Source organism: Limanda limanda, chromosome 8, assembly GCF_963576545.1.
Source record: "Limanda limanda chromosome 8, fLimLim1.1, whole genome shotgun sequence".
Taxonomy (NCBI): domain Eukaryota; kingdom Metazoa; phylum Chordata; class Actinopteri; order Pleuronectiformes; family Pleuronectidae; genus Limanda; species Limanda limanda.
This window is the reverse complement of record NC_083643.1, coordinates 25,477,125-25,500,314: the sequence shown is the minus strand read 5'-3', so window position 1 is coordinate 25,500,314 and position 23,190 is coordinate 25,477,125. Positions and strand designations below refer to the sequence as shown.

Below are 23,190 nucleotides of genomic sequence, written 5' to 3'. Positions count from 1 at the left end.
TTCACAGGTGGAGAGTTGCTTTAGGTACCATTGAAGTAAACAGATATTTTGCTACAGCGGCAGTGCGGTGTTAGCACTGTCGCTACCAGCAAGAAGGTTCCCACGGGCTCTTTCTGTTTTCATGTTCTCCTTGTTTCTGTAGGAGTTTTCTCCAAAACGTGCAGATGGGGTTGGGTTAAGTGGAGACTCTAAATTGTCCATATAGGTGTGAGTGTGAATGGCTGTTTGTCTATGTATGTTGGTCAAGCAATACCCTGGCCACCTGTCCAGGGTGTAACCCCCCCTCTTAGCCAATGTCCTGCAGTCCTCTAAGTAAAAGTGGTATATTAAATGGATGGATTATTGCCCCCTGAATGGATGGACAGATGAAGTCTATATAATCTGACTTCTTGACTTCATTGCACGGGTATAGAGGGACATATTCGCCTCTGGTGGATCAGACCATTTTTTCAGTGAGAGTTTTAAGGTAAGTTTTCACTTTCTATACAAACTGTCACTGTTCATCTTCAGAGAACTTTCCAGAGGTGATCAGTGGTGCTGCTCTGCCATCTGCTGGTCAACTGACAGCATGGTGCACTTTTATGAAAGACCTATGTTGATACTTTGCGGGTCCAAAGTACAAGTGGTAAAGGGATGAAAAAATATAATAGATCAAAAATATTGATCTAGTTATCCTTTATTTGTTCACTTGATGAAATTTGTATTGACTCATGTCTTCATATAGACCGTCAGAGTAGGAAGCTTGTCCTGGTTACTGTCCAGGCAGAGGCAGATAGAAGACTGGGTATAACTACCAAGATTTATAGATTTTATCTGACCAAAAATAATGTGTGTCTCATTCTGTTGTCATCTTTGCCCCTTTTCCAAACAGGACTGTCCTGAACCAGGGAGAGTAAACCAGGTGCTGAATGCCATAGCTCCAAGAATGTGTAAGATAAAGGACAAACATGGAGCCAAGGAATTCAGGATTATACACTTCTACTGATTAAGATACGATTAATAAAAGTCCTGTATTGATCCCGATTGGGGAAAGAGGAATTATTTTCGTTTTATTGTTGCAGATCAGATTAAAGCAGCAGGGTTGTTGGTGTAATACCCTCTTTTTGCACTAGATGGCACACCACACATGTAATTATCTGCTCTGACAGAACGATGCAGTGGATTTTCCCTGAGTTCAATGGAAACAGAATTTCTTCACTTTAGCAAACATGTCCTCAGCCTCAAACTGTCCCGCACACAGGAAAACGAAATGTCCAATAATTCCAAATTAATTCTCAAATTGATTCTATACAAATACCATGGACCCTGTTCAGGAATATTTTATTGTTTTGAATATTCCTGCAACATTATTCAGTGAAAGTTTTTGTTTTATAAAAAAAGAAAAAGTAACACTTAACAATTAGTCATTTTAATATAGCATGGTAGTATTAAATCAATACAACATAAATTGGAAAAAGAAATTCAGCTCCTTAATTATTTACAGCGTATATTACATGGGTGGAAAAACGTCCACACTGCAAATAGCTATAAAGTTCATTTCCGGGGAAATTACAGCGCTATGTGGAGAACTTGAGGCCGCTGTTGATGTTTAAAACATCTTGAAATGGTATAAATAATTGTGTATACTATATAGGTATAATCCCACGCATGTTGTTGTTTATATAGTTTAACATATGATCAGATAAGCTTGACAGATGACTGGACCCTTGCTCTCCCCACCCCGTCCCCCTCATCCTCCTCCTCCCCTCGGATCCTCTCCTGACTCCCAGGCAGAGCTCCTCGGCGTCTCCTCCGGGTGTGTCTCTCCGGGTGTCTCTCTCCAGGCGCTCCAGTGTAGCTCGTCTTGGAGGAACTGTCCTTAACGCAGGGGGACTGGGATTCAGCTGTCCACCCCCAGCTCCATCCAATGCTGTGGAGCACACGAGTCGGTTAACTGTTTCCAGTCCACTCTGAGGACACGGCTCTGCTGCGGACTTTGGTCTCTTCGGTGATGCCTCCAGACTGGAGCTGCTCCGGGACCGGGACGCACCTGAACCCGACATCAGGTTCCGCAGTCCTACGCGACCAGAGACTCGGTGAAACCTGTTTTCGTGACAAGCGACGGTAGACTAAACTTTTCGTGTCGGGATTTGTCAGCAGACCAGAGATGGACGGATCGTTTGGGTTCCCACGGTTTCATCTCTCGGGTTAGACGGACCCACACGATGCAGCTTCCACCCCTGAGGCTCCTCTGTCTGTGGCTGTGCAGCGAGGCCGTGGCGAGTCAGCTCCACGGGCACAAAACAAAGGCGACTCTCAGTCGTCATTATGAATCCACCACCGCGGACAGGAATGCGCAGAGCCGGGCATGGCGCACTGTGAGCGCGGTGCGCAGTGGGGGAGCGCGCGGTGCGAGTGCGCAGGTTTCGTGGCTGGAGACGGTGAACAGGTCGTTCTCTGAGCTCCGGCGCACCGAGGTGCCCCGGAGCTCTGTGCGTAAAAGTGACCGGCGGAATGGAGTCCGACCTGAACCCAGAGAGGAAGCTTTACGCGCGGATGGAAACCAAATCGGTGGACCGCGGAGAGGTGAATGCAAGTCAGGAGAACTTGAGAAACAAACTCGGCATGGACTCATCTGCATCCCGGCGAGTAGCGGACCCAACCCGCGGCCGAGGCGCAGCGCCGACCCGGGCAGTGAGGAGCCGAGCGAGCCCGGAGCTCTGCCCGTGGCCATGGCGCAGGAGCAGGAGGCCGAGGCGCCTTTTGGACTCAACACCAGCGACTATGAGGAGGAAGAGTACTCTCTGCCGGACATTCCAGACCCCACGCCATTCGTGCCGGTGAACCCGCGGACCAGGCGCAAGCAGGTGAGGAACCCGTTCTTCCCGGTCACCGCGGAGTCCTACGGCGCGTACGTGGTCGTGATCCTCGCCGTGGTGATCTTCAGCGTGGGGGTCATCGGGAACGTGTCGGTCATGTGCATCGTGTGCCACAACTACTACATGAGGAGCATCTCCAACTCGCTGCTGGCCAACCTGGCGCTGTGGGACTTCGTCATCATCTTCTTCTGCCTGCCGCTCGTGGTGTTTCACGAGCTCACCAAGAACTGGCTGCTGGGAGAGTTCTCGTGCAGGATCATCCCGTACCTGGAGGTGAGAGGGGGGGATCTGAGGGTGAGGGGACATGGGATGTGTTTCTGAGATCAGGTCTGATGAGTGAACTGATCAGAGGTTTGAAGGAGGATCATCAATCTTCTCCAACTAGGTTTATAGTGTTTGCACTTCGTAACAATAACATCAAATCATGTGTGATGTAGGCCAGATGTTCCCAAAGGGTTCAGTCTTTGAAATCCAGATTAACCACAAATTTATGACCTGCATCATCCCAGAGGACATTGATTTGAACAAGTTAGGACAAAATATCAATCTCCGTGCACATGCTGTTTCCTGTGGCGCTAAAGTAGTATTTTTGCTTATAGTAACTTATGCCATTTTGAATGATCTTTATTGTATTATTGAATTGTATTTGATTTCTAGAAATCATCTTGTGACACTCCTTCTGCGGCCCCTAGTTTGGGAACCACTGATGTAGCTAATTTTAAAATAAGTATTTGTCACAAGGCTACATAATTATAGATGCTTCATAGGATTATTAATCAATCAGTCAGTTAATCAATCAATACATGTTTATTTGTTTAACCTATTTACCAAGCACAGTTTCTCACAGAGCTTAACAAGGAGCATCACCCTCTGCCCTTACACATCCAAATCAACCCTATTAGCTCGTGGAAAACTTAGACTCCTCAGAGAAAGTCATATGTGACGGATCCTTCTCCCAGGAAAGACAGAAGTGCAATAGACGCCACATGTAACCGCGCTCAACAAAATAATATTTTTTGTAATATATTATTTCTAGCAGTTGAAACAATACCAACACTAACAGAGAAACATGAGCAACTGTCAAAATAAAGTCTGAAGATGACTCCCACAGCATCCCATCTTATCTCCGTCCCTCTCCATCTCGCACCCATTGTAACAACATGACCATAGAGGGCTAAAGAGGCTGTCACTATCTATCTTACCTGTATGTACTAGCATCTTATTGGTTACTTCTTAAACCTAAAACACACATATCTAAATCATGTTGTGTCTTGCCTCTCTACCTCTGCTCTGATTAGGGAGTTGGAGCCTCTCTGTTTAGGACCTTCGATTTAGATATGAATGTCCCTGAGCCTAGACATTACAATTTACCCCTAGTTTACCCTCTATTGATAACCTGGCCTTGGGTATTGCCAGGAGAGAAGGGAGTATGTGTTGGATGTGACGGGCTCATGTTCTCCTATAATGGTAAACAAATTGGATGTTAGGTGATACAAAATTCCTTCACGCACAACATCGATGAAAAGTTTTGTCTGACAGAGACGAAGGGAAGAGTAAAGGCAATTGTTATGATATAGGTATGGTCAGTATTGTATATGTGAGTAGGAATATTGTAAATCTGAGTAATCTGGTTGTAACCATAATTCACGATGAGCTGCCACCTCGGTCACGATCCAGGCCCTGCAGCCGCAAAGCACAAGAACTCTGAGGAACAAGTTATGTCAGTGACATGTATAAATGAGACATTAATGTGAGGAAGAGGTAGTTGAGGAAAGAGAAGCTCCATGTGTCATGTGTCCTCCAATAATTTACACCTATAGCAGCTGAACTAAGAGCTGTTCCAAGGCAGATCTGAACCAGCTCTATCTAAAAATAACTATAACCATGATGATCAGACGAGTTAACATTTTCAATCGTAACTATAAAATGTAATAAATAGTAAAAGTCTTGAACTTAAACGGAATCAGATGGAGGTGAAGTGTTGTGTGTCTGCAGGAGTTTAGGTCATAGTTTATTGCACATGTATTAAACCTTGATGTGTTTTTGTGTCATCATTCCAACAAAGTACTGTTACAACTGTGACGTTACTGGGTGCATGTTACACAGTCAAATATCCACTGATACAGAGGTCAGGTCACATCAGAGCGGCTCCAGACTGAGCTCAGGGTTTACACTCAGGATTTAAACTCAGGATTTACACTCAGGGTTTAATGTCTCCTCGTGTGAAGGTTGTTTAATCTGATCAGTGTCACATCAGGTTGCTGAAAACAAGACAACGCCTGCTGACCAGACTGAGATTAGCAGCATGGACCCCCCACCCCCACTTCCCCTCTGATCACTGAATTAATTGTCTCCATCCATGTAAACAGAGCAGAGAGGTCTAAGAGCAGATCATCAGGGTTTTTTCTTCCACAGATGCTTTATTGTTTTGACCCGGAACAATTTTTTCTTGTTGAGTGTGTTTCCAATTATCTATGTTTCTGGTTTCTAATTAACAGAGTCTCTGCCTGTGCACCGAGGTCAATAAAGAAACCTTTTTTCTTAGAGTGTGAGACAAACCTTATCTCCCATGTTAGTGTTAGACTTCACTTAACTGCAGTGCAAAAGAGATCTGCTTTAAATACCTGAAACAGGGAGAGTAAAGGCTTTTATGACCACATGTTTGAAAATTGCTGCAATGTCCACGTGTATTTTTGCCATGTAGTCCATGTGCCCACTGTAGCTTGTGATCTCTGTTGTTGTTGAGCTGAAGCTGGCAACGCTGACTGAAATCAGCTGGTCACTAACATGTGAGCGTCCGCTGCAGCTCGACGCGTTCGCTGCTGCTTGTGAAGAGTGAAAAGCGTCTGAAAACAAAAGGACGTGTTTACTGAGTTTAAGCTTCTTAGCTGCAGCAGCTCTTTGTTTGAGACGATGACCTACAAGACAATGACGTATTCTTTTCTAAAAACCTTTACTGATGGTTTATTTTAATATAGGATTGATTGTTCTTAATATAATAACTGTTCATCAATTGAAAAACAAATGTGCAAAAAAGAAGGCACTGCAAATATTCGCAACACAACCAAATACTCACAATACTACCAAAAACTCACAACAAAAGTAATTACTCACTAAACTATCAAATACCCACAACACAAGCAAATACTCACAACACAAGCAAATACTCACAACAATACCAAATACTCAGAATACTACCAAATACTCACAACACTAGCAAATACTCACAACACTAGCAAATACTCACAACACTACTTTGCACGTCTTGTGTCTATTTGCATGTGTTAAACAATAGTCTCAGGGCCACTTTCTAGTGCACGTGTGCCTGCGTGTGCATGTTTGTGAAAATCAGAGATGCACTGATCCAACTTTTTCAGTCCTGATACCGTTGTTGAATTAATTAACTGTAAACCTCGTCATGTGGGAGAGACTGAAATCAGGCTTGACTTAAACATTACCTTCCTAAAAAAAACAAAATGTTACAAATTAAAGGAATAGATATAAATTAACTGAATTTGTATTTATTAATAAAATATTAAATAGTGTTCAAGTAAGTGACGGAAGCCTTTGTTTTCAAAGGCCGACAGGGGTTGGGCATCCAAGACAATAAATTACAGACCCCTTCACTTTTATTTTTGTCGCTTTCACTTTGTCAGTTTAAAGCTTCTCACATCTTCTAACTCCTTCGTAACTCCTTCTTTTCTTTTGTTCGACTGCAGGAACTCTTGCTCTTTAGCATGATGCTTCTGGAGGTGCTTGATTAAGTTTGTTGTGTTGTATTTTGGAGAACCCCCACCCCTCGCAACATTTCCTTTGCAGATCGGAAGAGATTGATCACTGAAAGCAGGACATATCCCGTCAAGATAAAGAGTCGGACAAAACAGCTCAGTCCGCTCTGAGGATCCCTCCGTAAAAACGAAAGGGTCCACTTGGTCTATTGTACCAACTCAGTTAGAGCCACAGTAACTTGGGACGATATCATATTTTCTGTAAAGTTTTTAAAAGATTTCGAGATCGTTGGATGTTGAACAAAAAGTGTTAACTACCACCATTACAACATTTTCCTTTCTTGCATATATTATAACTTTTCCATCTTTTTTTGTCGACTGAAGTCTGTCGTCATTGCATAATTATTTAGGTGAACATGCTAGGTTCATATTTTCATTGTCAACTCTTTACTTACCAGCGACAACAGTGTGCTGGTTTATGTTTTGCACCTTGTGAGTCTGTGTGATCCAGATAGTTTGTGGGACCCTAAATCTGTTTGAACAGTCACATTATATGGAGAAAAAACAAGTTAGCTATGGTTAAATGGTTGACTTTTAAGATGAAGATGTGTTTATGGGGAGGTTATAGGTAAGTTAAGCAAATAGTAGTTAGAGTTGAGGTTGTATAGTAAGTAAGTAAGTCAGGAACTGCCCCAGAGCCAGTTTGTTCAGGTGTGTATCGTCACAGTGATAAAAGTGCAGGCGTGTAGTTGAGATCCTAACTTTAAAGATGGGTGTGGTACGAGTCGACCCATGAGCTCTGAGCACTCATGTAATAATGATGTTCAACTACTGAGTCCTCATGGTTTTGTACATCAACAGGTTGACAGGAGGGTGTTATCCATCTCAAGAGAGTCTCCAGTTGTTTCTGTTAACACTAATAAGTGTTGCACTTTTCTCTCCTGGGTCATTTCCCTCAGAACATGTATGAGAACGTTTTTCAAAGTGTAACCAGATTTTTTTCTTCTGTTCCCAGGTGGCATCTCTCGGGGTCACGACCTTCACGCTGTGCGCCCTGTGCATCGATCGGTTCCGAGCCGCCACCAATGTGCAGATGTACTATGAGATGATTGAGAACTGGGCGTCCACCACAGCCAAGCTCGCTGTCATATGGGTGGGCGCTCTGCTGCTGGCTTTACCCGAGCTGCTAATTCGTCAGCTTGTCACTGAGGACGGCGATCCTCCCGGCGTGACACCGTGCGAGCGCTGCGTGGTCCGAATCTCCACCGAGCTCCCAGACACACTCTACGTCCTGGGTCTCACCTATGATGGTGCACGACTCTGGTGGTACTTTGGCTGCTACTTCTGTCTGCCAACGCTGTTCACCATCTGCAGCTCGCTCCTCACGGCTCGCAAGATCCGCCACGCCGAGCGGGCCTGCATCCGCGGCAGCAAGAAACAGATCCAGCTGGAAAGCCAGATGAACTGCACTGTGGTGGCGCTGGCCATTCTCTACGGCTTCTGCATCATCCCGGAGAACATCTGCAACATCATCAGCGTTTACATGGCGGCTAGCGTTCCCAGGAGAGCCCTAGACATCCTGCATCTGGTCAGCCAGCTGCTGCTCTTCTGCAAGTCAGCTGTGACACCGGTGCTACTGTTCTTCCTCTGCCAGCCGTTCACCAAAGCCTTCCTGGACTGTTGCTGCTGCTGCTGTGCTGAGTGCAGCTCGCCCAGAGACTCCGGCACCAGCGACACCGAACACGAGTGCAACACCACCGAGCTGGAGCTCTCACCGTTCAGCACAATCCGCAGGGAGCCGTCCACTTCCACTAGCTATGCAGCTGCGGGGACACACTGCTGAGGACAGAGGTCAAAGATCAGCAGTGTTAAGTGGAGATGGTTCTGGATCATTCCTGTGATTTGATTAAGGCTTTGATTGGTGGATGTGTTGACCTATCAGGCTGCAGATATCTGGGATGGACTCACAATTTTCACATTTACTTGACAGACAGAAGACATTGCCTGTCCACTCACTGTTTACAGAATTTATATGAGAGAAACACAGTATTAATTCATAGCATTTATTTGTTTAGTTTTTTTAATTAACTCCCAAGTATTTTTACTCAATCTGCACTTGTTTGTAGTCACTGTATTGTTGGACACTGATCATTTATTCTGTCCCGTGTCTTTATTTAATGTGTTGGACATGTCTCAACAGTTTCTCTGAAATTATTTTAGTCAGTTTAGTTAGTTGTGTAGAATTTATAATCAGCTGTTGCTCCATGTAAACATGTAATTTATTTTTCACTCCTGTTATGCATACCCCAAAACTTTCTGTTCTACAATAGCAATAACTTTAAGTTCACTGGGTATGTACAAATCAAACACTATGAACTGCAGCGTTCTTTTCAGGAAACTTTAGGGAAATAAAATAGGTGATACAATAAAGCGTTATCTTTGATTGTTGTATTGGAAAGACAGCTGCTCTTAGCATCTGTAGTTGCTTATGATCTGTTCTGTCCCTGTGTGAGTTATTTCAGTAGGATGAACAGTAACAGAAACGTCTGTAGATGCTGTGTTGTGTTAGCTGATGTTCCTGTGAATCAGGCCTTTGTGAGTATTTAGTTCTTCACAGAAAACTGCACCTCACTTAGTCTGTAATGTGACAGGTTTGTTTGCCATTTGAAAAGTGTCACTTGGATTAAAAGATATTTCATAGTAGTTTTTTTTAACCCTTGTGTGCATTTAAAGAGTTAAATTATGTGAGTAGGCAGAAACCTCAAATTTGAAAGAATTCTAACTAACACGTAAGTTGTTACACACAGACAAGACATGTAACTCATTCTCATGTTTGTGGAGGAAAATCAGTTTGCTTCAGTTGTCGCTTCATGTAATGGATTCAAGTAAACACATTCAACATTTAAACACTAACTCCCACTGCTAGCAAACCACTTGAATAGGGTTGATGCCACATTCACGTTCAATGTCATATAAGTGGGACTATATTACGTATATAGTCTGCAGTCCAATATATTATAATATAATTGCTAACAGGTTGTTAGCAGCTAGCTAAGGAGCTAGCACTGTGGTCCTCGCTAGCAGGACCTCGTTTCAGCACCAGGCACATAAATTATTAATTATGAGTTATGAACTAGAACTGTTTTAACCATTTACATTTCAATTTTATTTTTATTGAGACTCTCCTGGATAACGCATGTTAGAGGCACCAGTTTTGGGGAAATCCGGCTTTCTGACAATTTGGTATTGCCTTAAAATACTACAATCCCCATGAGCCTTTGCTAATTTTGCGATGTATGGACAAATAGCGAGAAACACGAACCCAAAATTAGGTTTTAGATTTTCAAATCAGTTCCTCAACTATATAACATCTTGTTGTCAACTGTTAGTGCAGCATGCTTTCAAGCTAAATGACTGTATTGACCAAATTGCTGTACAAGCTGTTACTTTTCAGATGAAGTTTTTACATGCACAGGTTTCTATCTTTTTACTTTTTATAAAAAATGTACATATACGGAGACCTAATTATACATTTTCATGCTGCTACAGGCCACAGATCTAAGACCCATAAAAGTCGATCGGAAAAAAATATGTTTTGAGTTTCACTTCCAGAACCTACAATAGCTCCATCTGTTATTGTCTAACATCAGGCACTAAAATCATGTTGCTGTAACCAGAGGCTACAGCACATCCACTATGGACAGTTTGATGCTACCAGCCACCAGAAGTGGAGACAGAAATGTAAAGTTTAGCAAAGCTAATTTTGGTCAGGTCCTATTTGCTGAAGATGAGGAGGAAACATATGAACCCAAAGAAGCAGACAGTTGATGTTGCTGTCCATCCAGAGGACACAGCTGCCATTGTTTGTTCAGTTCAGACCCAACACAACATGTTACAGTCAGTCCAACAAACAGCTGAACCTCCATCAGGCAGCCACTGTCAATGAAAGAACATCATTACTATTTTTTAATTTGTGCTATTTGCTCTGATAAAAAAAATCATTACAACAAACAGGACTTCTTTTAATGTCTCAGCTGTCTTGTCTCTCGCCATCGTTTCGTCGTCACCGTCGCCGCCCAGCCAGGAGGAGAACACAGCGCGCCATTGTCCTCGTCCACCGTTGTCTTGACGACAGAGGGAGTCTTCCTCTCAGCTGGCTGCCTCGGTGAACAGAGCCACAGTACCACAGACAGACAGCCCGTCCAGGCTGTGTTATTCAGAGAGAAGTTGTCACTGATGGTTTCTGGTCTGAACCAGTGCAGTCTGGACTGTGAACAGCTTCTCTCTGGTTTAAATAAATGTGCAGCAGCTCAGATTGTGTGTTTACAGGTAGAGAACAAGGCTGACTTCCAATTTCACAGGTTTCTGTACAAGTGTGTGCATGTTTCTGGTGGAACTGCTTTAAGCTCAACACATTCTTACAGTGAATGGGTTGAACCACTAGTGTTGACTTGCAAACTGGGCATGAAAACAAAATTAGGGTGTGTGCAATACTTCTAACAGTAATACAAATCCATACTATCCATAAGGGTAATTCACCAATATTTAATATATAGCATATATGACATTGAAATTATAGACTGTATATAAATATGGAGGACACGACAGCTCCCAAAGGTAAACCTCCGACTCCTCTGTGTTCCTCAAAGATGGTTGCTGTCAGTTTGGTTTGAATTGGCTCTTTAATATTATATAAAGAACCTCAAACGTCATGATTGACAGCTGAGGCAACTCATGATTGGTCAAGCATGTGTATGGGCGGGGCCTAAATACCTCAGCTCCACACCACGATCACTTCTTCCAGAATATTGCCGCAAATGACGTCATCAGTGCAAGATGGAAGCACCTGTATCACAAGTTTTCTAGCTTCATTTTTGTACAACGGGAGAAAGACAGATCAGATCTGTTGTTGAAAAGCATATATGCCATATATTTTACGTATGTAACATAATATACATTTGGATCATTAAATACTCACATGGGTGAAGATTGTTTCATTGTCAGGAATTCAGCTGTTTCATTTTAGTGCTGCTGCAAGAAAAGTCCGATACCAAACTGCCTCACCTGAACGCCTCATGCTCTTGATGAATTCATATGAAGTCCTGAATATCTCAATAAAGTTAGATTAAGATATTGAAAAGATGGAAAATATGATTAAAATGAAATGATTGTAAGATGATTAAAAGTGAATCTTGTATTTATAGCATTCCAGCCTTTGGATAGTGAAGTAACATTAATGTATAATTGTATTCAAACCAGGATCACCCGGAGGACTTGTTGTATTTAACCACATTCTAGTCTAATCTCCAGTTTGGCACTGACTTGCTCTCTGGCACCAAACTTGCATGTTCGTGTCTTTTGTGAACGAGGCCGGTGGCCCTGCTCCCTGCTCCAGTAATTGGACAGCCCCATTCATTTAGAAACAATGGGACGACGGGTACACTGAGGCTCCGCTGCCGAACAAGCTGCTCACTGACCTTCTCCTAACTGCTCCCAGGGTTGTTCTCTGGGATGAGATGAGATGAGATGGACATCCTGAGAGCACTGGAATCACTGCCATCCGATTGGTGGACAGACGCCAAGTTACCAGGGTAACAAACCCACTTGTCTTGGACAATGCAAATTCAGGTAACTTGTTTCTGCTGTGTGCTTGAAAACAAAATGTCAAATAAAATGTTGTGATCATTATAACACCCAAACTTGCTGTGTCTGGATTTATTTGTAATTGGTCAAGCCAAGACAAAATATTTACCAGATGATCCTTTTCCTGATTAAACATAAATTGTATTTCATAATGATGTGTTGTGTTGGATTATTTGTTTCCTAAAGTATCTTTTGTACCAACTATGGTTAAAATTGATCACTTGTGATGTCATCATTGCTAAGCAAAAATAAATGAAGGATGCACAGTGAGTATTTCTGTGTTTAATAAACAATTTAGTTCACAGAAATTCATTCAATTTATCAAAGACTGCATTTAAGTAACCCTGTCTGCATTATACATGTTATCGAGTGCAGTGCCCATTCTAAATCTTCCTGTTTAGAAAGGCCTGTGTTGATGCTCTGCAGCTACTTCAGAATTATTCCTTGACATTTGTGAATCCTCCTCAAACAGTTCTACAGTATACAGTCACTTTTTTTTAGCGTTTGTGAGCTGGAAGTTGTGTGCAGAGCTTTTTATAAACAGTCTGTGGTGCAGAGTTAGAAAACTTCATCTACATACATTATCTGCTCTGTACTAGTACCATTCACTGTTGTTCTTCAAACTTGCGGCCAGGAATTTGCTTTAAAGGAAACACAAGAGTGAGCTGTTTACCTTTTCTATCTGCATCTTATAGATAATTAATGGCACTACCAACTGACTGTTATCCATTTTATCCCTTTTCTACCCTCCAATGTCTTAACATGCACATGTAGATCATTGTTTCTCTTGGCCATGGTCCCGTTGTAGCAGAGACAGTGCAGTGGTAGAGTGGTTGTCAAATTTCATATGTAAGTCTGTCTAACTTCCTGTGGGAGGTGCCCAGGGGGGGGGGGGGGTTGCTCCCATTATTCCAGTCCTGACAGTACCCATTGACCTGATTGGATTTTTGCCTGACAAACTCAGACAAATTGTCACCACTTGCCAGAGGTGATGAGAAAAATGTGTCGAGTTCCAATGTGGCGATGGGACTGAGCCCTGCGAACTGGCTCCAGCTCATTCAGAGGGGAAACACCTCACGGCTGTTGTTTATCACTGGGATTTGGTTGTGATGACTAACAGGAAAAAGTTGTCTGTTCCAGTCTGGGCCAGTCGGTGCTGACAGTCGGGTTGAAACCCTCAAGTGTGTGATATTTAAAGATTCTAATCTTTCAAATCTGATCAAGCAACTAATGTCGTAAATTAGCAGAAGTCAGCTTCCTTTTTCAAGTTCACTCTCCTCCATTCCCTATGTATGCTCCATCCGGGATCACAGCCATACATTTTTTATTAACTTTTCATGAGTTCAGCACATATGTCTTTGATTGACACAAATGATTTGTACGCTGACTGCTGTTATCCATGTTTGTTTTGGTACAAGAACATGTGACGGTTGAGGGTCTTGCAGGATATTACTCCTCCAAAACTCCAGTGGTTATTGAGCACTTTGCTGTGAAATGTATTTACTCTGTTGTGAGGTGGATACACCTGACTAAACAAGCGAGTGAGCTGGTTCCATCAATCTTCATGTTTGTTTTTGCACAAACATGCACAGTCTTTGTAGATCTCATCCACCGATTTTGATGCAGAGATATTACGAAATTGCAGTTTTTCTTTCCACTACCGTGTTATGTGATTTACTCATTTTCCTTATTTTCTACTTGTCACAGACTAGAGGAGAATATCTAGAATCTTATTTGTGCCATTCATCTGAGGATTCAATATGTTGTCTTTGCTCGTTGTGTGTTTTGAATGTTGACCCACTTCTTCTCCTCTCTCCTCTGCAGGTGACAGTGTTTCTGCTGCCAACCAGCTGGAACTGGGCAGCAGCTCGTCGAGCCGTCGGCTGAAGACCTTTAATGGCGACTGACTGTGGCAGCAGCTTTCTGACAGCCGCTGTGATCTGATGCGCTCTAAAGATTCCCTCCAGACGTCTGCTCCAGCTCCCTCTGCAGACTCCTCACATCCAATCTGTTTCTGTACAAAACCGACTGAATCAGCCTGGAAAGATAAAGAGGAGAAACTTGAGGCGATCCATAGAAGTTCCTGCTAGACTACAGCAGATGTGTTGTTCACTATTTCTGCTCAGATGTTGTGTTTCGTGTTTGCTTCACTGTCTGTTGGTTGAAAAGCTGTAAAAACATTCAAACTGGAGTCTGGAAATCGTGTCAAGAATCGATAACTAATAAGTAATGCATACTGTGCATAGAAGGGTGGGGATTAAAGGGATAGTTCACAGAACAATGAAAGTTCACACCCAAGGGTTGGGTGAAATGTTTGAGTCCACACAAAACTTTAGGTGGCTCAAGGGTAAACAAAAAGTGAAGAAGTGTTGCAGCCAAAGTCTGCAACACTTCTTCAGACTAAATAAAAAACTGACTGTTTTGTGGACTCAAACACTTCACCCACCCCTCCATCAGCATAGTGGTCAGGAGAAAATTTCCTTTTTCGGTGAACTATCCCTTTTAGTCCTGCAAACACGTTATTGTCCCCTTCATGGTGAGTTATTATCTCTGGTGGCAAATGTATTTACCATCTACTCACCACTATGCCGGTGGAGGGGTGGGTGAAGTGTTTGAGTCCACAGAACAATTCTGAATTCCCAAATTCCCAAATTTTATATCAGTACATGAAAGATTTAAATCACTCTTTGAGCTAAAATGTCGTAAATCTTTATAGTTTAATGAAAAGTCATGCATTTTAAGTTTAGTTTTCTTTTGGGTCTATTCATGTGGATGGTAAACATTGTATTGAAAAATATTTCTACATTCAGACATTCATATGCTCAAATTATTGTCTCATAAAAGTTTTTAACTCACACAATCATCAGTGATTAGCTGCAGCTTCTTATAGCAGCATCCAAACCTCAGGCAAGAACATTAATGTGAGCTTAACCCCAGTGAGAGTGATCACTGTGAAAGGTTGAAGATAATTATGAGGCGAAATGTGATTGGGGGGAAAGGATCTGAAGGCCGGTCCGCCCAATTATCACCATGAAAGAGCCTTTTCACAAACCGCTTGAGTCAGCATCCATAATGTATCTGCTGCGACAGAAAACAGACGCTGGAATCGTTTGGTAGATCGCAGCCTGGTTGTTGTTGCCCGGAGCTGATTTCTAATTGCGTTCCCCCCTGACAGTGCTGAGAGAAATATGGGGGGGGGCTGGGGTACACGGGGGAGGGAGTGAATTCCCTCAGTGAAGCATCGGTTGGGCAGCGGGGAGTTCAGTCACAGCCGGTGACCTAGAAATGTAGCAATCCCCAACAAAGGAAAAGAATCAGGACAATAAAGCTCTTATCCCCCCTTGACCACAGCTTCCATCCCACAGAGCAGATAATAATGCAGGCAGGAGTTGGGCCGGACCGGGCTGCCAGATCCCAGAGGGTGCAGGCTCCACCAGGAGCAGGCTGTAGTTCAGTCAGCTGTTGCCAAGTCTTCTTACCAAACTGTTTATTTTCTATGACCCCCCCCCCCCCTTCCAGACTTTTCATGTTGGGTCATCATCAGCCCATGAAAGCTAAGAGGACATTTGCTGTCAGTATTCACAATGAATCTGTGGTTTTGCTGACATCCTAACCTTTTCTCAAGCAAAATTATATTCTTACTTTATCCGGAGAAAAATGTATAAAGGATTCATACAGACAAAAAACCATGCACATGACTTGTCGCTCACACCAACTGGTATTTTAACTTGTTTGCAGTTGATGTCAAAAATTAGATAAGAAGTAATTCTAGGTTGTTTACCAGTTTCACTAATTGAGTTATAATTTTCTACAGAGCAGTTAAACTTTTGTCAAAGTAACATTAACAAAATTAATTTTAAACAAACACAAATTAATTTTAACTAGATTTACACTCAAGCCATTGTTTCCCCATGTCCCAGTGGTCTCAACTGAAATGTGTTTGGCCACTGAGGTGCCCTTGTCCTGTCCAATTCTTTTTTTTTATTAAACTAATCCCTTACTAACAGTTCTATCAAAAATGAAAAAAAAAAAATAATACAAGTGTAGCCCCTTTATGGCCCCTGATAGGGGCAGGTGTGCAGATCTGCCCTGGACCACTATGAAGGAACTACTGCAGCCTCATGTATTAAAAATAGAACTCGTGTGTGCTTGAACACAGTTGAAGTCTTAAGAGATGTTTGTATCTGGTGCCTGGATTGTGTTGCACAAGTTCTTTGTGAATCTATTACTGTTTACAAGTGAAGTCTGTACGTTCATAATAATGGATAATGCATTCAAAAGCAGTCAGTTGCCGTCTTTGCCTTCATGTGGTGTTGGGTAACCAGAAAAAATTGGATCCTGTCTATAGAAATTCACATGAACACAATCTCAAGTTGGATCAAGAACTTGGAAAGTTATAACATTTTGGTGCATGAGTTGCTGATTGCTGGTGTCATCCCTTATGAACCATTAATGTACAATCAGCTTTTAATAGTAGCTTCTAAAGTCACTTGCAAACTGAATGTCAAAGTATATCTTCCAACACCAGACTTTTAGCCATTGCAAACATTTTTAGGATCAACGTACATATACGCTATATGCCTATCACACCTGATCCTTTTTAATTGCTTTTTTATTTTATTTTAGAAATATTAGAAAGAAATGTCAATGTTGTATTCAAACACATAAATACAAGCATATTGAAGTCAGAGCAATAACTTCACAACTAGGGAAATGGGACCTGGTTATCCCAGTTCAGGGGCCACACCCTTTGGAGGCTTCCCATTCAAGACTCCTCCATATGCACCAGAGAAATGAGTCTTCGCGTTCTGAAGAAACAAAGTAAATTAATGAATCTTCTAAGGACTGTATATCTCAGGATGGGATGAAAGATGGATCTCTTTTCAAAAAGAGAATATGGCAGGGAGGAGGTGGCTCAGTGAGCAGCTCCAGGGGAACCAGGGACGAGGGGGACTGGAACACCTCAGTCTAGTTGGTCAATCAACTCTCCCTGGATGCAAAAGGCAGTAGCGGAGCTCCAAGAGGAAGAGACACCGAGACTCAGGAGGACATAAGTGAAGCTCGTAAAGCAGAAGCTACACTGAACTAACCTCAGCTGCAAAGTCAGGGGCCAGATGAAAAAAGCTGTCACTTTAAGTTGAGATTTAGATTTATTTGTTTGTTTAAAGAAAATAATCATGCTGAAAAACCCAAGTGCCGTCTCTGTATGGGAGACCCCGGTGGCAGCAAATGCAACAAAAAATAAATTTTTTATTGTAAATATTAGGTTTCAAACTTAACCAACTGTACAAATGTTACAAAAGACAAGGGGCAATACAACGTCAATGTTGTGTTATTCACATGATAAGTTACATTTCATTAGTGAACTCGGACAGCGTAGTAGGCAGCTGACTGAGCTGCAGTAAGTGCAGCAGCTCAAAGGGCGGCATAAAGCTTGTGATGGGAAATAGGAAATCCTCCGTTGACCTGAAGGTTTTCATTCAGTTCAGCCTTAACGTTTTTGAATCAACAGAAGGACTCCTGCACATTCCTCTGAAGGATGCAACCCCTCAGCTGGAACCCAGCTAATGTGACATCACAGGCTCTTAAAACACAAACGTATAAATATACGTTTTAGGAGACAAAACAATAAATTAGGTTTCATACCATGACTTTATAAAGATAGGAGCTGCACAACCCAACTCATTTATAAACTGTTGGTAATTTAGGGTTCGGTGTCTTGTCCGGAGTCTTGAAATGCAGATTTGAAGAGCTAGGGATCGAATCACTGACTTTTTGATTAGTGGATGACCCACTCGTCCCCCTAAGCCACAGCTGCACATTTGCATATGTATAAATGCACATGGGGAGCTACTCTATGAGTTTCAGAGTAAGAATATGTATACCGGATTGTGCAAAATGTCTACTACTGTAAAAACTTGAAAGTTTGATATATTCACGATAATCTTTTTAAATCCAGCTCCTCAGCAGCTCAGAGTGACTTCAGTAGAGATCTGTCAAATCTGCAGGTCACAACAGAAACCAGGAAGAGATCCCAGACATGAAATATTCATACAGCACACAACAGTCAGGCCGTTGATCAGAGCAGCTCCGTCACTCAGAGGCTGGATTCTTCTGAAAGAGCAGCTGATGCTGCCAGTCCTGCATATGGATGAGAGGGATGTTTGACCAAGACAGACTTAAGTCCTCACATTAAATCCCACTGTGCACGGATGCACGGATTCATACAAGTCAACAATGAGTGTGTTTCACCACTGCACATTCCACATATGCAGAATGAGTTTTATTTTACAACGGACACTAAGTTGTGTTGAGTTTTCAGATTATTTTTTGAAACTGAGGCAAAACCATGAGGACCAGTGAACCCTGAATGCCAGGAAGATTTATGTAGATAGATTTGAGTTCCCCACAGATACTAGCAATCCAATTTTGACTTGAGGCAGGCAATTTATTTCCCATTAGTAAAAGAGTAAGGGCGCTGTGCAGCACAATAAAGCATAACAAAGAAATCCCAATTTACTCTGGATGCTAGACACAAAAAGTTGAATTTGGTCATATAATAAAGCATTTTAGAAATGATCTGAGCTACACTTTTACCTCGAACAGCACAATACCTGGCAACCCAGATCTGGCTGCAGAGTCAATATTAATTAAAGCAAGCTCTGCCATTCAAGGCTGAACTGGAGTTGAATGTAAACTAATGCTATACACCACAGGCAACATATACACACATGAAGAACTGAATATGGTAACTACAAGGTCACTTTTACCTCGTTGGGATATCACAAGTCTTCCACCTATAAATATATAAAATGTGTGTAAACGTCAATAACAACTACTGTATGTTTATTCTAGAAGTAACAGAGTCCCTAATTTTGCCTTCAGGTTGCTTTACCTGAAAAAAAGCTGAAGGTGAAAGGTTAAAAAATGGTTCATCAGGTTTAAACTTTGAAAATTGATGGTGGCATTACTAGGCTCAAAACCGACCAATCACACAACTTTATCTTCAGACGGAGGCAGGCTGGCCATTTGTCTCATCATCGTCTTTCCTGTAGTTTATTAGGTTAGAATGTATCTTCCCTCTTTTGGAAGTCGTGCCCACCAGGAGAAAGAGAACTGGCATCCCACATGAATCATTTGTCATGCTTAAGGTTGGAACTCGACTTGGAACAGTTTTTTTCACCTGTTCTAGAAATGTTTGTTTAGCCTCACAGCCAGAATTGTCTTTGTTTGAATCCCAGTTTGAGTTTGCATGTCTCCATGTCTCTGGGAACTCTGGCTTCCTCCAAGAGTCCAGAGACATGAAGAATGGACACTCTAAATCTGTTTGTCGCTTTATGTTGGCCCTGTCAGAGTGTTACTTTCCCTTAGTAGGATTAGGCAAAAAAGTAATCTTCACTGAACAAAGAACAAAGGTGGTTGTCCCAAAAGCGATGCAATAATAGAAAAACATTATTTGTGGTGTGTGTTTGTGTGTGTGTGTGTGTGTGTGTGTGTGTGTGTGTGTGTGTGTGTGTGTGTGTGTGTGTGTGTGTGTGTATTATGTTGCTGCTAGTATGGTAGCATGTTCTGGAATCACTGCTAGGAAGTGATTGGCTTAACCTGCTTTCACTGCTTAATGTGAAGACTGTTTCTTACACTTCCCCTCCTCTGAATGTGTTCTGTACCGGAAAGGCCAGTTTTATGTTGTGTTGTGTTGTGTTGTGTTGTGTTGACTGTCGTGATAAAGTCTGAAAGAAAATCAAATTAAGTGGATCATATCAGGGAAAACTTAATGGTTGTTGATATTTGAGTATGTCGATCTCTAAGTTTTACCTCGGGAGTAAATATGTAAGTGGGAGAATTGTTGTTTATTGTGTGACGTGTCTGTTGAGCACATGACATCACACAGCTGCATGAAGCTGAAGTGGGTAAAAGATACAGAGCTCTGATTCCCCCTGCAGGACAGTAACATGAAGTACAACACAGACAGTTCACTTTGACATCGAACCAATAAAGAATTGTGATTTCATTTAATTGTTTACAATTTCACAGATAATTGACTTTCAACATAATTTGTTTTCTTGTTTAAAAATACCCCCGAAGATGATTAAGTATCAACATAATAACATATGGTTAAATATAATTTCATGAATAATTATCTGTTTTTCAGTTTTTAAAATTGATTGTAAATTATTATGACAAAGTTTGATACGCTGATCGGATGGTATCATTTTTAATTATCTGCACATTAATTCAGAGACATAAGGCAGATGTGTTTCACATCTGTGAAGCTGTGAGCTGAACTCTCTCAATTCTTTTTCTGAATCTCTAATTAATGTGTTAACTTGACCGGTTTTATACTTCTTCGGGTTCACAAAAATGTTAAATGTGAAGTTTTAATGCAGAGAAGCAATATTTAAGTGGGATAGTAAAAAACACTAGTAATTCACTACAAACCCTTCACTACATGATGACAGTGAGCATTAACTTTCCAGTGAAAATTACCTGGTACTAGGTTCCATTATGACATTAATTATTTACTGAACAGTAAATAATCTTGAATAGGAGCAGTCGACGCTTCGGTCACTCATTTCTCACACAGGGTGGTGAGTCGGCTGTTCAGCAGTCGGATGCTCCTCATGGTGGTTTCATCCAGCAGCGACAGATCCACGGAGTCTGTGTCGCCAACACATTGAATGACTTTGAAACTATGAGAGAATCATCGGTGCTGCCCCTGTGAATATAAGGTTCACTTCTCTGTGCGTCTCATTAAGCTGAGTGATGAGTGATCATCTTGCATGTAAATATAGCCGATATCACAAAATGGCTGTTGTCATTATATAAAATCTGATTATAGAGAGTGTGTTTGTGTGTGTCACAAACAGCAGGGGAGACCGACAATGATGCAGCTTATCCATTCTTCTTTTAGTCTTTGTTATACCAGGTTTTGGTATCCATCTCTGATAAAGTCATTTGTTTTATTCATTCTCTTTCAGCCAGTCTTTTGCCATGTGTTTATGGTGCAAGCTAACGTGTGTTTGCACAATATATCAGTCAGTGATTTGTGATCCTGCTACTTCACTGATACTCAGGAGGAATATATTTGTTTCTCTCTGACCTTAAGTTGAAATATCACTTTGTTCTTTGTTTACAAATCATTACTATTTAATTACCCAGCATGCCGGCAGAGACTAAAGCAGGGTGTTGTTTTCACCTGTGTTTGTGTGTCTGTGTATGTGATGTGTGTGTGTGTGTGTGTATGTGTGTGTGTGTGTGTGTGTGTGTGTGTGTGTGTGTGTGTGTGTGTGTGTGTGTGTGTGTGTGTGTTTTAGATAGATGATGTGAATGGATTTTCACCAAGCTTAGTGGAAGCTTTTGGGGCTGATCAAAAGTGAACAGGAATATGGTCTGAAACACACAATTTCCCACAAATAATTGATGATCAGAAAATGATCAACCCTCATATGATGTCATATGATAAGTGACTTTATTTTTTACATATCTTCTCCAACTCCAACTAAAAGCTCATATAAAGCTTATGTAAATCAAAAATGCTATATGTTGTGACATCATCAGCATGTCATATAGCAGCCAATAAGGTTAGAGACACACTTGTTACTTGATGAACCAATCTTTCTTCATCATATTGTATAAGTGATGTCATTATGAAAAAGCAATATTACAATGTAAAAAGTTACCTGATTGGGGTATTTACCGAAAAGCTTCACCTACATGTGTTGCTTCATCCACACAACTGTCTGTGAAGAACCCAAAGATGAACCATGTGCTTTCATGGTGATGGCTTTTGCATTTGCCTTTTTTGCATGGCCACGTAAAATGAGAAAGGAGTCATTTAAAAGTAACCATAACAGTGTGGATGGCACCTAAGATCAAGCAGTTCCGTTAGGGAAAATAGTTTTCTTTCTTTCCGGCAGGATCTCTGAACAGATTTTTTTCTAGGTTTTTTTTACAGATAGGTTGATGAATAGACACCCTGTTTTAGCTGAAGTTTATTTTGCTTGTATAAATGATTGTGATGTTATTGCATACGTGTGTTATGTCTGCCTTGCCTAAATTGAAGAAGGACCACAAAGGAAATACAGCAAGCTCTCAGTTTATTGTGTTTTATTCTCAACAGTTTTATTGTATTCAACAACTGCATGGCCGCATTCTGATAAAATGAGTCTATTTCAAACAATCTGGCTACATGAACTAAACAGTGTCAACAAGCTCACACACGATTTCAATCATAATCACTCAACTTAGTTTTGCATATCAATAAGCACACAATGCATAATAAACACGGAACACATAGTACACAGCTGAAGCTGATGGGGGGGAAAAAAACTTTCATAAATAAAAAGTATTGCAATTCATCCTAGGTGTTTGAATTTATTTGCATGGCAATAACTTCAATAGAGACACAATTCAATCAGAACTTATCATTCTCATGATGGCACAAGACAGATGGCAAAGCATCAGAGATCATCCTCTGGTAATCATGAACAGAAATATGTAGAACAAGCATGACATATTCTTTATGTTTATTTTTTTAATTAAAAAAATAGGTGTTAATTGCTCAATAGTTTTATTTAAGAGGGAAGTCTTGTCAAAGTGTTGGTTTCATTCCAGGCTGTAGGGTGTAAAGTTAAAACACCAGACATTAGCAATAACATTTCATGGTGAGTTAGATAATAAGTCAGTTCAGTTTATATTAGCGCAGAGAAAATTTGTATTTCATCTTTGAACAATAACATAACAACAAATAGGGACGTCTCATAAACACTACACAGGAAAGAGCTGGGTTACTCTTTAATCTCATTACCAAAAGATGTTTGTCCCCGGGTGCAGAGCGAGACAGGAACATGAGGCTAAACTGAATTCAAAACATTTTAAACACTGGTAAAAACAGTCACAAATAACAAACAGCAAACAACAAGCTGAAATAGCAGTGTAATTACATTATCACCATGGACTAT

At 41.4% G+C, this 23,190-nt stretch overlaps 1 protein-coding gene across 1 annotated transcript; it reads left to right on the top strand.

Annotated features, from left to right (window-relative positions):
• The first annotated feature begins 2,204 nt into the window (after positions 1–2,204).
• On the top strand, positions 2,205–8,429 carry gpr37a (G protein-coupled receptor 37a). Its single transcript, XM_061077107.1, has 2 exons — positions 2,205–3,131; positions 7,602–8,429. The coding sequence occupies exons 1-2, from the start codon at positions 2,205–2,207 to the stop codon at positions 8,427–8,429; spliced, it is 1,755 nt and encodes a 584-aa protein (XP_060933090.1).
• The last annotated feature ends 14,761 nt before the right edge of the window (positions 8,430–23,190 follow it).

Coding starts and splice junctions, on each gene's coding strand:
- gpr37a (XM_061077107.1), top strand. CDS start 2,205: ATGCAGCTTCCACCCCTGAGGCTCCTCTGTCTGTGGCTGTGCAGCGAG. Junction 3,132..7,601: donor GGATCATCCCGTACCTGGAG/GTGAGAGGGGGG, acceptor TTCTGTTCCCAG/GTGGCATCTCTCGGGGTCAC.